Source organism: Callithrix jacchus, chromosome 6, assembly GCF_049354715.1.
Source record: "Callithrix jacchus isolate 240 chromosome 6, calJac240_pri, whole genome shotgun sequence".
NCBI classification, from domain to species: Eukaryota; Metazoa; Chordata; class Mammalia; order Primates; family Cebidae; genus Callithrix; species Callithrix jacchus.
The window spans coordinates 15,243,452-15,255,110 of record NC_133507.1 but is presented as its reverse complement, the minus strand read 5'-3'; the positions used below and the strand labels follow the sequence as shown (position 1 = coordinate 15,255,110).

Here is an 11,659-nt window from a genome sequence, read left to right as displayed (position 1 = left end):
TGGCCTGGCCGCCCCAAGGGGCTTCCCTGGGACCCGGTGCCTCAGCCCCGGCCAGCGAGAGCGTCTAAGCTAGCCTTCCCCTCACCGGCGCTCCGCCTGGGGGCTCTTTTCCGCGGGGTGGCGGCCCAGCGGGCGGAGCGGCGTGGGTGTCCACAGCTAGGCGGAGTCCGGGGCCAGGGAGGCGGCGGCGGCGTCAGGAGCGGGGCGGGGCGGGGCGGGACGCGGCTGGGAGCTCCCCTCCCTCGGGGGTCGCTCCGCAACTCGGCGAGGGCGGCGTGGCAAGGGCGGCTTGGACTCAGCCGCTCCCGGGTGAGGAGAGCGCAAATCTCCTCCCTCGGATTTCCCCGGAAGCGCGGCCGAGAAGAGCGCCGCCATGTGAGGGAGGCGGCCGGCGGCTCCCGCCTCAGGAAGGGCGTGTTCGGAGCGGCGGCCGCGGTGCGCCACCCGCCTCAGCGCCCCTTCCCCACCACCGCTGGCGACGGCCCCGAGGCGCCGGGCGGCCGTTCGTGACGGTTTGGAGGCTGCCCTCCAGGGTGTCTGTGGCGGCGCCATCAGCATGGACCGCGGCCGGATCATGGAAACTTCCGAGAGCGGGACCGCGGCGAGGAGGCCAAGGATGCGCCTCGCCCCGCGGCACCGCCGCTGTCGTCTGGCGGGCCGCACCTCCCGCAGGGCCAGAAGACTGCCCCCTTGTCCCGGACCCGCGGCGCCGGCCCAGCGGAGTCGGAGCCTAGCGATGGCAGAGGCAAGAAGGGAAGGGGCGCCGGGCACTCTGGGGCCGCCTTGAAACTCGCGTCCGGCCGGGCGGGGTGCCCTCTTATCCGGCTTTGGATGGCTTTGACCGACGCGAGCCACCGCCTTGCCGGGGCAGCGTTCAGAGAGGACTGACCCCGATCCCGCGACCCTGATTCTTAGGGTTGCGGTTAGGATACCGCCTGCCCCGCGGCGTCGGTTCCCTGGACACATCCGACGCCCGGAGCCGCGGGGCCCGCTGTGAACTTGACTGAGGCGATTGCATCCATTTCCTCTCCAAGATCGGGTGTTACAGGGAAACCCCCATGATATTCGAGCGCGCCCCGGCAACGTTAAACCAGCATGACTTTGTTCTTTTCCTGTGGTAGCAAGGGAAGGGCGACTGGCCTCACCGCTCTTTTCCCTCTGTCAGCTTTGCACGGGCACATGCAGTTTACCGTTTTCTTCGGGAATGTTAGAATGTCATCTGGAACATCAGCTTTGCTTCATTGCACATGTATTTGAGGTCCACGTTTTATATACTGTATTTAAAGCATGTGTAATTAGAAAATACTGTGAAACGCGATTTTTGAAGCATTCAGGAGGACAAAGTTAGGCTTTTATTAAGCAAACTTACTGGGACATTTTGTGACTGTTTGGGGTTTTTTGTTTTGTTTTATTTATTACGTTGCGTGTCATCTCTAGCGCATATTGCCTTGGCTTATGTTTTCTCAAAGTTTCTGGGCTTAGTCTTTGTTAAGGTTTTCTAAAGGAAAGAGAAAAAGAAAAAAGAAAAATGTGATCATTAAGACACACAGCTGCAGCATTCCAGTTCTCTGATTTCAGAATTGAAAGCTGGAACTCATGCGTTGGTTTCTGTTTTATTAATTTTTAAAATTAATTTCCAAATTTCTGTCAACTTGTATGGATGGTTTATGTTTTATTAAAGCAGTAAAAAAAAATTTTTCGTGCAGGGCTGCAGATTGTTGGCTGTCATCCCTCTCATCACGACCAGGTTTTAAAAGTAATTTGCAACTTTTTCTTGCTTGCTGAGAACTGCTGAGCATCCCAAGTTTGAGGGATATAGTTCGATGTACTGTCTTAAATTTGTAGCAGTCATCATGGTACTTTTCTGTGTGAAAGGGGAAAGTCTTTTTCAGTGTTGCATAACTAGTTGAAGTGATTTCCCTACCCTTCCCATACCCTAAGTGAAAATTCAGCTTTGTTCTGATTATCAGAAGTTGAATTCTGTCTCCTATAGATTCTTTGAAGAAACCTCTGACGGTTTAGACTTGTTAAGTCAAGCTGTTCTTAGTATCAATGTTAAGCTGAGTGTCAAGCCTACTTAACTGGCTTTAAAAAAGCATTACACAGGTGACTATGGAAACTTTTCACAGCTTTCAGGTTTTCAGTCCCAATCTAACACTGGTTACTTTGCAGATTAATGTGAAACTTTCAGATTACCAAAGTCGCCCTTTTATTAAGAGGCCCTTGTGTCTTATAGACTTTTTTTTTTTTGTATTGGCCTGGGTGTCCTAAAAGTCATCGGGGTGTCTTGCAAGCCTCCCCAGCGCAGCAGCAGCCACTTGCTCTTGTGCTATCACAGTGCCTGTAGGTCCCTGAATTTATAAGTACCTACTTCAGCCATTCTTCCCTATTGGCAGACGGTTGTCCTGTGTTGGAGGTTCAGAAAATACATTCATCCTTAAAGTGCTTAACCTGGTGGCATACACAGAGTAGGTGAAAAATAAATGTTTACTTATTTTTTTAAAAAATTGTTAACTGAATGATGAAACTTCTTCATTCATTGGAATTTGATTTCGTATAGCCTCCTATACAGACTTCAAAATAATAGTATTTCCAGAGCAGAAGTCAAATTGTAAATCGTAGCACCACAACCACAGAAATAATGGTCCCGTACTTGTTATTCATGAACTGTACGTGTTGCTATCACATCTCATTTACAGATTTTTGCATTTAGGTATGGCAGATAATAGAGCAGAGGTAAATGTCAGCATTTTTTCTAGTCTCATATTTTTACTTTAAGGGAATGAATCCTTTTAAATTAAGGTAATAATTGTACTCTGGAAATTCATTTTTGGAGAAGAAGGTAAACTTATAGTAATGTAGCAAAATCATAAGGTTAATTTTAGTTTCTATATATGAACATTTCAGGATGCAATTTAATTCATTACAAAGTTTCTTTATTAAAAATGCAATAAGTCCGCATACCTTTAAGTGAATTTCAATGAGAAATTCATTGGGGGACGCTTTTATAGTTCTGCAGCTTTTAGTAGATACCAGTTTATCAGTGTGGATGGGAGATTGATAACTAATTGCATTTTCAGGTTAAGCGGTGTGTACCCTGAGTGAAAGTGTATCCTTCGTGTGTTCCAGGGAGCAATATGGGGACTGTTAAAAAGTATTGCATGAGAAAAGAGTTCCATAGTCCAGTCGGTTTTTGGGAAACACAGGTTGAATATCCCTAATCAGAAATGTTCCAATTCTCCTGCCTCAGCCTCCCGAGTAGCTGGGACTGCAGGCTCTCGCCACCACCACACCCACTTTTTTGTAGTTTTTAGTAGCGACGGGGTTTCACCATGTCGACCAGGATGGTCTCAATTTCTTGCCCTCATGATCCGCCCGCCTCAGCCTCCCAACGTGCTGGGATTACATGTGTGAGCCACCTCGCCCTGCCTGCCATCTGGTTTTGTAATGTCACCAAGTGAATACAAGACCTGTGCCAACAGGACCCAGCATGATGCAGTCCTCATGGTATTTCTTTTTCTCTTATAGCAGGAGGAGCGTGCGGCCCAGTATCACCATCGTACGTATTTTTCTTTTAAACAGTTACTGAGACGTAGTTGACATGCAAACCAATTCACCCATTTAAAGTAGGTGATTCAGTGTTTTTACTGTATTGACAGGGTTGTGCAACCATTGTTAGAATCTAATTTTAGAAGCTCTTGGTTCCCTCTCAGAAAACCCCCTTAGTGGTGACTCCTCTGTTTTCCCCAACGCCCCACACCCCTGGTTCTAGGCAGCCCTAATCTACCTCCTGTTTCTATAGTACACTGCCTTTCTGTATGAACCGGTTCTTCAAATGACGATTTCACATTGATGAGGTTGCCCTAGCTAGGAAGCCAAGGCGCTTTCATTCCTTTCTGCCCCTCTGCTTTTCCTTCCTTCCGCACCAAGGAGAATGGTCCAGCAGCAGCTCGGTCCATGCTTGTCAAACGCCCAGCTCCACACACTCCAGCCCGGTCCACATTTCCCAAAGCTCCTTGTGAGATTCCTCAGCAGCACCAATGCGCTGACTGTCACTCTCTGTTCCCTTAGGTCCTGTTGAGATACTACAGGACCTCATAATAGAAGACATCGAAGATTCTGAGATGCCCCCTGATGTGGTAAGATGCATTTCTTTGTCTTAAAGAATAATGTTTTTTTCTGGGGCCTCTGGAATATCAAGTGAATATCATTTTTGACTGCCATTGTGAATCAGACCTCAGTTGTCATGGACTCTAGCGACCAGTCAGTGGAGTTTCTGACCAACCGAGGCCTGATTGATGTGACCATGTCAGTCAAAAGATGGCATAACTTACAATCTGATCGTGGGCAACATTTTCTTCTTGAAAAATAATTTTGTATTTCCCAGCCAGCATAGACACTTACTAAATATTCCAAACCCACTGCATTTTCTGCAAGCATCCTCTGTGTTGCATTTGGGGCCGGTGACTTCATCACTGTTTGACATCTGTTTTTTTTTTTAAGTTTAGTTTTGTTTTTGAGACAGAGTCTCTCTGTCTCCAGGCTACAGTGCAGTGGTGTGATCACAGATCACTGCAGCATCCACCTACTTCGTTCAAGCAATTCTCCTGCCTCAGCCTCCCGAGTAGCTGGGACTCCAGGCTCTCGCCACCACCACACGCACCTTTTTTGTAGTTTTTAGTAGAGACGGGGTTTCACCATGTGGACCAAGATGGTCTCGGTCTCTTGACCTTGTGATCCGCCCACCTCGGCCTCCCAAAGTGCTGGGATTATAGATGTGAGCCACCGTGCCTGGCCTAGAATTATGCAATATTATAATCACTCCCAAAGGTTCTATTGTGCTCCTTCTCTGTTCTTACCTGCAGCCACCAGCAACCACTGTTCTGAATTTTTTTCTTTATAATTTATTTTTGCCTATTCTAGATTTCATATAAATATAACCTTGAAGTCTAGGTTTTTCTTTTCTTGTAAGGCTTATTTCACTCTGCATAATGTTTTTGAGATTTTTCTATGCTGTATGAGTCAGTAGTTTGTTCTATTTCCTTTCTAATTAAAGTAGTCTGTTTTATGAATAAACCACAATTCACTTATCCATTTTTTTGTTGATGGATGCTAGGGCTATTTGCAATTTTTGGCTATTGTGACTAAAGCTACTATGAGTAGTCTAGTATTAATTATTTTGTGGAAATACACTTTTGTTTCTCTTGGTTAAATACCAAGAAGTGGAATTGCTGCGTCATAGGATAGGTATATGCGTAACTTGTGTAACTTTTTATTTTTCTTTTGAGATGGAATTACACTCTTGTTGCCTAGGCTGGAGTGCAATGGTGCAACCTCTGCCTACTAGGTTCAAGTCATTCTCCTGCCTCAGGCTCCTGAGTAGCTGGGATTACAGGCATGCGCCACCACACCTGGCTAATTTTGTATTTTTAGTAGAGTTGGGGTTTCTCCACGTCTCTACTAATAACATTTATAAGGAATGATTCAGGCCGGTCTTGAACTCCCAACCTCAGGTGATCTGCCTGCCTTGGCCTCCCAAAGTGCTGGTATTACAGGTGTGAGCCACTGCACCCAGCTGTATATGTGTAGCTTTTTAAGAAACTGCTTGACCTTTTCCCAAAATAGTGATCCAATATTACACTCATGCCAGCAATGTGTAATAAAAGTTCATTTACTCTACATCCTTCCCGTCATTTGGTGTTAATCAGCATTTTAATTTTAGCCATTCTGGTGGGTGTGCAGTGGTATCTCATTGTGGCTTTGATTTGTATTTCCTTGATGGCTAATGATTTTTAGTACTTTTTCCGTGTGCTTATTGTTCATTTCCTGTATTACTTTTTAAAGTTTTTATTTTAATACTTTTTAATTAAAATGAAGTATAAACATTATGATGACCTGTGGGTAGGGAAGGACTGATTAAGCAAGTGACACAAGGCATTTACAGAAAGGAAATGGTTAATAAATTCAACTATGTTAAAATAAAGAACTTCTCTTCAGAAGAGAGTGAAAAGGAAAGTCACAGACTGGAAGAAGGTATTTGCAATGCATAATACCAATAAAGGATTAGTACTCAAAGAACTTATAAAAGTCACTAAGAAAACTAGAGCCCAGCTGAAAAATTGGAAAAGGTTGGGACAGACATGGCACTTAGAGGAAATCAAATAGCTAATAAGTATATGAAAAGATGTTCAACCTCATTGGGGAAATGCAAATTAAACCCACAGTGAAATAACATACCCATCAAATTGGCAGACATTTAAAAGACTGACAGTAGTTTTAGGACCTGCTCAACATTAGGTAGAAGCATAAATTAGTTCAACCACTAGGGAAACCCATTGTCATTACAGGTAGAGTTGAACATGTGAGCCTGTGACATAGCAGCTTCTCTCCTAGAAACTCTTTACTGGATACATGTATGTTTGAAGATTTTCAGAGCAGATTACTTTTAATTCCAAACTTTTCTGTAAAACCCAAATGTCCATTAACAGCATAACGGATAAACAAGTTGTGATATGTTCAAAGAAAGGAATACTTTACAGCTGTGAAAAAAATGAATGGATTACAGCTCTCGGTATTAACTTCGACAAATCTCAGAAACAATGTGGAGAGAAAGAAGAAGCCATCAAAAACATTTATAAGCTATGATTCTTTTTAGTTAAACATTAATAGTATGAGAGTGGTGGCTCACACCTGTAATCCCAGCACTTTGGGAGGCTGAGGCAGGAGGATTACTTGCTATGTTGTCCAGGCCAGGATTTTGAGATGAGCCTGGACAACATAGCAAGACCCCATCTCTAACAACAAAAAAAGAGATTAATAGCTAAACAATATATAGTAATGTATACATAGATGTTAACACAACATAGAATCAGTTTAGGCAAATAACGTTTATCTTAAGGACTTAAATGTTTAACAGGTTACTTTGAGTGCCTAATATAGACGCTTTAGAAGGATAGTAGGCCCTGCTCTCAGGGAACAATATGTCCTTTCTGGAAAGGTAGGGTAGGTGTCTGACCTGGAAGTGATGATGGCACCTTGAGGGATGGATCATGGAGGCAGGAGCTTGGTCTGGATTGGTTATTAGGTACAGCAAGAGGAAAGGAGGGAGAGGTTTGACCTGGGCTTAAAAGACTGGGAGGATGTGGATAAGTGGAAAATACATCTCTGGATAAGGGAAGGGTGTGGAAGTTTGGTGCATGTTCCAATTACAAGGCGCCTGACCATGGTTAGGAGGGAAGGTCTAAAAGCCATGTTGAGGAGTTTGAAGTCCATCCTGTAAACCTGAGAGAACTCCCAAAGACATTTCATTTTCAGCAGGGTAGTCAAAGGATAAACATATTTCATGAAGATTAGGTTTCAGGCAACAATTGCATTAGGAGGGGCAAGGGAAAGCTAGAGATGGGGCATTATCCAGGACCTATTGCAGTGGTTTGGGCACAAGGTATGACCAGGTATGACTAACTTAGTGCAGTGATTTTGGAAAGGAGGGAATAAGGGAGGGAAAAACTGACAGACTAGTGACAGAGTGGATTTAGTGCGTGAAGGGGTGGAGAGTGGAGGGTGACTCAGAGGTTGGGGTTTACCAGCTTAGAAGGACGGTGATAACACGCCACAATTTGTACAGTGCTTTATGGTTTACCGAAAGCTATTTTTGTACACCATCTCATTTGATGTTCCCCAGACCATGGGGAGGTAGAAAGGAGGGATTTTATTTTTTCTGTTTCAGGCCTACAGAAGCAGAAATTCAGAGACTGAATGACTTGTTCAAGTTTGTGGTGACCACTTAACAGAAACAAGTTCATTGTAATAGCATAAGTCAGAGGAAAGAGAAGTTAAGGAGTTTTCGAAAAACCTTTCTTGTCTTTTGTTCTAGGTTCATCTTATAAAAATGAAATTTTACTTTTTCTGATTTTAAAAATCATATTCATAAGTCAGAGGAAAGAGAAGTTAGGGGTTTTTAAAAAAACCTTCCTTGTCTTCTGGTTCTGGGTTCATCTTACAAAAATAAACTTTTACTTTTCCTGATTGTAAAAGTTATATTCATTGTAGAAATCTTGAAAAATATAGAAAACAACAAGGATCACTTAAATTGTACAGTCATTCAAATTGCACATTCAGGAGATAATGTCTCCTAAAATGGTGGTGTGTTTCCTTCCATCCATGCAGATTGCTTTAAATAACTAATTTGAATTTTTTTTTTTTTTTCCCGCTGGGCGCAGTGGCTCATACCTGTAAATCCCAACACTTTGGGGAGGACAAGATGGGAGAATCACTTGAGGCCAGGAGTTTCAGACCAGCTTGGGAAACATAGCAAGACCCCCATTCTCTATAAAAAATAAATGAATAAATATATTAGCTGGGCATGAGGCACAGGCCTTTAATCCCAGCTACTTAGGAGACTGAGGCAGGAGGATTGCTTGAGGCCGGGAGTTTGAGTTTGCAGTGAGCTATGATTATACTACTGTTCTCCAACCTGGGGACTGCGTGAGACCCAGGTTCTTAAAAAGCAAAAAGCAAAAATATTTTTGAAACAGTTTTCTGTTTTACTTCTAGTAAACATTTAGCTATTATTTATTTAAATGCCATTCCCTTAAAGTGTCTCATTTCTCCTCTTCAGCTCCCTCTAAAAGATAGATTGAGACACATGTTGATCTGTCCTCTGAGTCTCTTCACTTTATTTTTATTTCCCCTCTCTGTGCCGTCTTCTGGAAGCATTTTTAAACTCAGTCTTTTAAGTCACAAATTTATTCCTCAAGGTCTACTCAGCTCTTTAGCCCACTGAGTTTTTAAATTTGAGTTTTTGCCCTCAATCTGTGGTTTGCTGTTTTTCATGACTGCTTATTCATGTTTTATGGTTGCAGCATACTCCGTTATCTTTTTGAGAATATTAATTATACTCACTCTAAAGTCCTATTCTGATTGCTGTTTATTAAAAATACTCTTTATTGAATTATAAATGCAGTCAGCAAGATGTACAAAATCCCCAAGTGTACAGCTTGATGAATTTTCCTCATGCTCTGATGTAATCACCACCCAAATCAAGACAGAACATTTCCTGCATTCCAGAAGACTGCCTTAGGGTTATTCAGTATTTTTTTAGTATTTTTAACATTTTTACAGCAATCTTGAAGGATTTTCACAGGATACCCCTGTATATCCAATGCCTGTATTTTACATTAGCATTTTCCTATACTTGCTTCATCTCATATATCCATGTTTTCATTCTTCTACCTGTCATTCTCCTTTCTCTTTGATCTATTTTAAAGTAATTTCAAATGTTAGTATACTCTCTACATATTTCAGCATGAGTTTGATATTTGTTTAGGTTTTTTCCTTTTGAGGCAGCATTTACATAGAATGAAATGTACAAATATTTAGTGTATATTTGCTGAGTTTTGACAAATGTATACCTCTATGTAATCCAAACCTCTATGAAGTTATAGAACATTGTTTTCACCCCGGAAAGTTTCATCATGCTCCTTATTGGATTATCTCTTCTTGCAACCACCCTTCTGATATTTTTTTCTTCACCATAGATTAGTTTTGCCTGTTATAGAACTTAATGTAAGTGGAGTAATACAGTATGTATCTATCTTTCTTTCTTTCTTTCTTTCTTTCTTTCTTTCTTTCTTTCTTTCTTTTCTTTTCTTTTCTTTTCTTTTCTTTTCTTTCTTTCGAGGCAGGGTCCCCCTGTGTTGCCTAGGCTGGAGTGCAGTGCTGTGATCACAGTTCCTGCAGCCTTGACTTCCCTGGCTCAAGTGATTCTCCCATCTCAACCTCCCGAGTAGCTGGAACTATAGGTACTCAGGGTCTCACTGTGTTGCCCAGGCTGCTCTCAAACTCCTGGGCTCAAGCAATCCTCCTGCCTCGGCTTCTCAAAGTGTTGGGATTACAGGTATGAGCCACCATGCCCAGTGTATACACTCTTAAATAAGACTTCTTTCTCTTAGCATTATGTTTTTGAGATTCCTCTATGTTTCTTGTATCAGTAGTTCATAATATTACACGATTAACTTTTAAAGGTCATGATAAATATTGTTAAATTGCCCTCCAGGAAAATGTGATCAAATTTTTTCATTAAAAAATCCCAAGTGGCTGGGATTATAGGCATTCACTACTTTACCCTGCCCTGTGGTCAGATAATTATTTCATAGCAGCATGTGAGAGTATTTGTGGTGCTTTCAACAATCTGACTGTGAGAGGTGGTATTTTATTGGTATTTTTGCTTGAATTTATTTCATTTATCATTTGTTGTTCTTCATTTCTCCCATGTATGTTTTGGACATTTTGATTTCCTCTTCTGCGAGTTTTTTATGTCTGTTCCCTATATCTCTATTTGGGTTTTAGAGGTTAAATTATTACTTAAAAGAACTTTTTAATCAGTTTGAATGTTAAATTTGACCTCTCATGTGCACTGCAAATTTTTTTTCTCAGTTTTTTTTTCTTTTTCTGGATTTACTTTTAAAAATTTTTTGAATTTAATTATTTTTAGAACTAGAGTCTTGCTCCGTTGCCCAGGCTGGAGTGCAGTGGCAGCCTCACTGCAGCCTCAAACTTTTGGGCTCAAGTGATTCTCCCACCTTAGCCTCCTGAGTAGGTGGGACTTCAGGTGTGTGCTACCGTGCCTGGCTGATTTTTAAAGAGAGGGTCTCTCCATGTTGTGTAGTAGTCTTGAACTCCTAGGTTCAGAGGATCCTCCTTCCCTAGCCTCTCACAATGTTGAGATTATAGGCATGAGCTACCATGCTTGGCAGGTGTTTGTGTATCTAAATATAGAAAAGATGCAATAAATATACAGTATAAAAGATAACAAATAGGCCGGGTGTGGTGGCTTATGCCTGTAATCCTAGCACTTTGGGAGGCCAAAGTGGGCAGATTACTTGAGGTCAGAAGTTCAAGACCAGACTGGCCAACATGGTGAGATGCCCTGTCTCTACTTAAAAATATAAAAATTAGCTAGGTTTGGTGGCGCATGCCTGCAATCCCAGGTCCTTGGGAGGCTGAGGCAGGAGAGTCGCTTGAACCCAGGAAGCAGAGATTGCAGTGAGCCAAGATCCCCCCACTGCACTCCAGCCAAGACAACAGAATGAGACTGTCTCAAAAAAAAAAAAATGAAAAATGGTACACCTGTATAAGGTACTTACAATGAATGGGGCTTGCAAGACTGGAAGCTGCTCTGAGTGAATGAGTGATGAGTGAATGTTAAGGCCTTGGATATTACTGGGCACTGCTATAGACCTTATAAACACTGTACGCTTAGGTATACTAAATTTGTTTTAAAAATTTTTATTTCTTTAATAATCTCAGCTTACTGTAACCTTTTCACTTTATGAAGTTTTGTTTTTTCTAACGGTTTACAGTTTTGAATATTTAGCTTTAAACGTGAACACATTGTATAAGTATACATATTTTCTTAACATATTTAATCTATACGCTTTTTGCCATTATAATGTCTTTTTTCTTTTTGACGTGTCTCACTCTGTCACCCAGGGTGGAATGCAGTGGTATGATCTTGGCTCACTGCAACCTCTGCCTCCTGGGCCCAAGTAATTCTCCTTCCTCAGCCTCCTGAGTAGCTGGGATTATAGGCATGCATCACCATCCCTGGCTCTCCCATTGTTTTTAAGGTTATGAAACTGAAGTATTTTCTTTCCATAAT

At 42.2% G+C, this 11,659-nt stretch overlaps 1 protein-coding gene across 2 annotated transcripts in view; it reads left to right on the top strand.

Moving 5' to 3' along the window:
• The first annotated feature begins 206 nt into the window (after positions 1–206).
• The window catches only part of LOC100413318 (high affinity cAMP-specific and IBMX-insensitive 3',5'-cyclic phosphodiesterase 8A), a 119,637-nt gene continuing 108,184 nt past the window's right edge, over positions 207–11,659 (top strand). For both annotated transcript variants that reach the window (XM_078329051.1, XM_078329050.1), the window contains exons 1-2: positions 207–3,559; positions 4,072–4,139. In XM_078329051.1, coding sequence (XP_078185177.1) covers positions 4,125–4,139 — 15 coding nt within the window. In that variant the 5' untranslated portion in view covers positions 207–3,559; positions 4,072–4,124. The remainder of the gene's footprint in view (positions 3,560–4,071; positions 4,140–11,659) is intronic.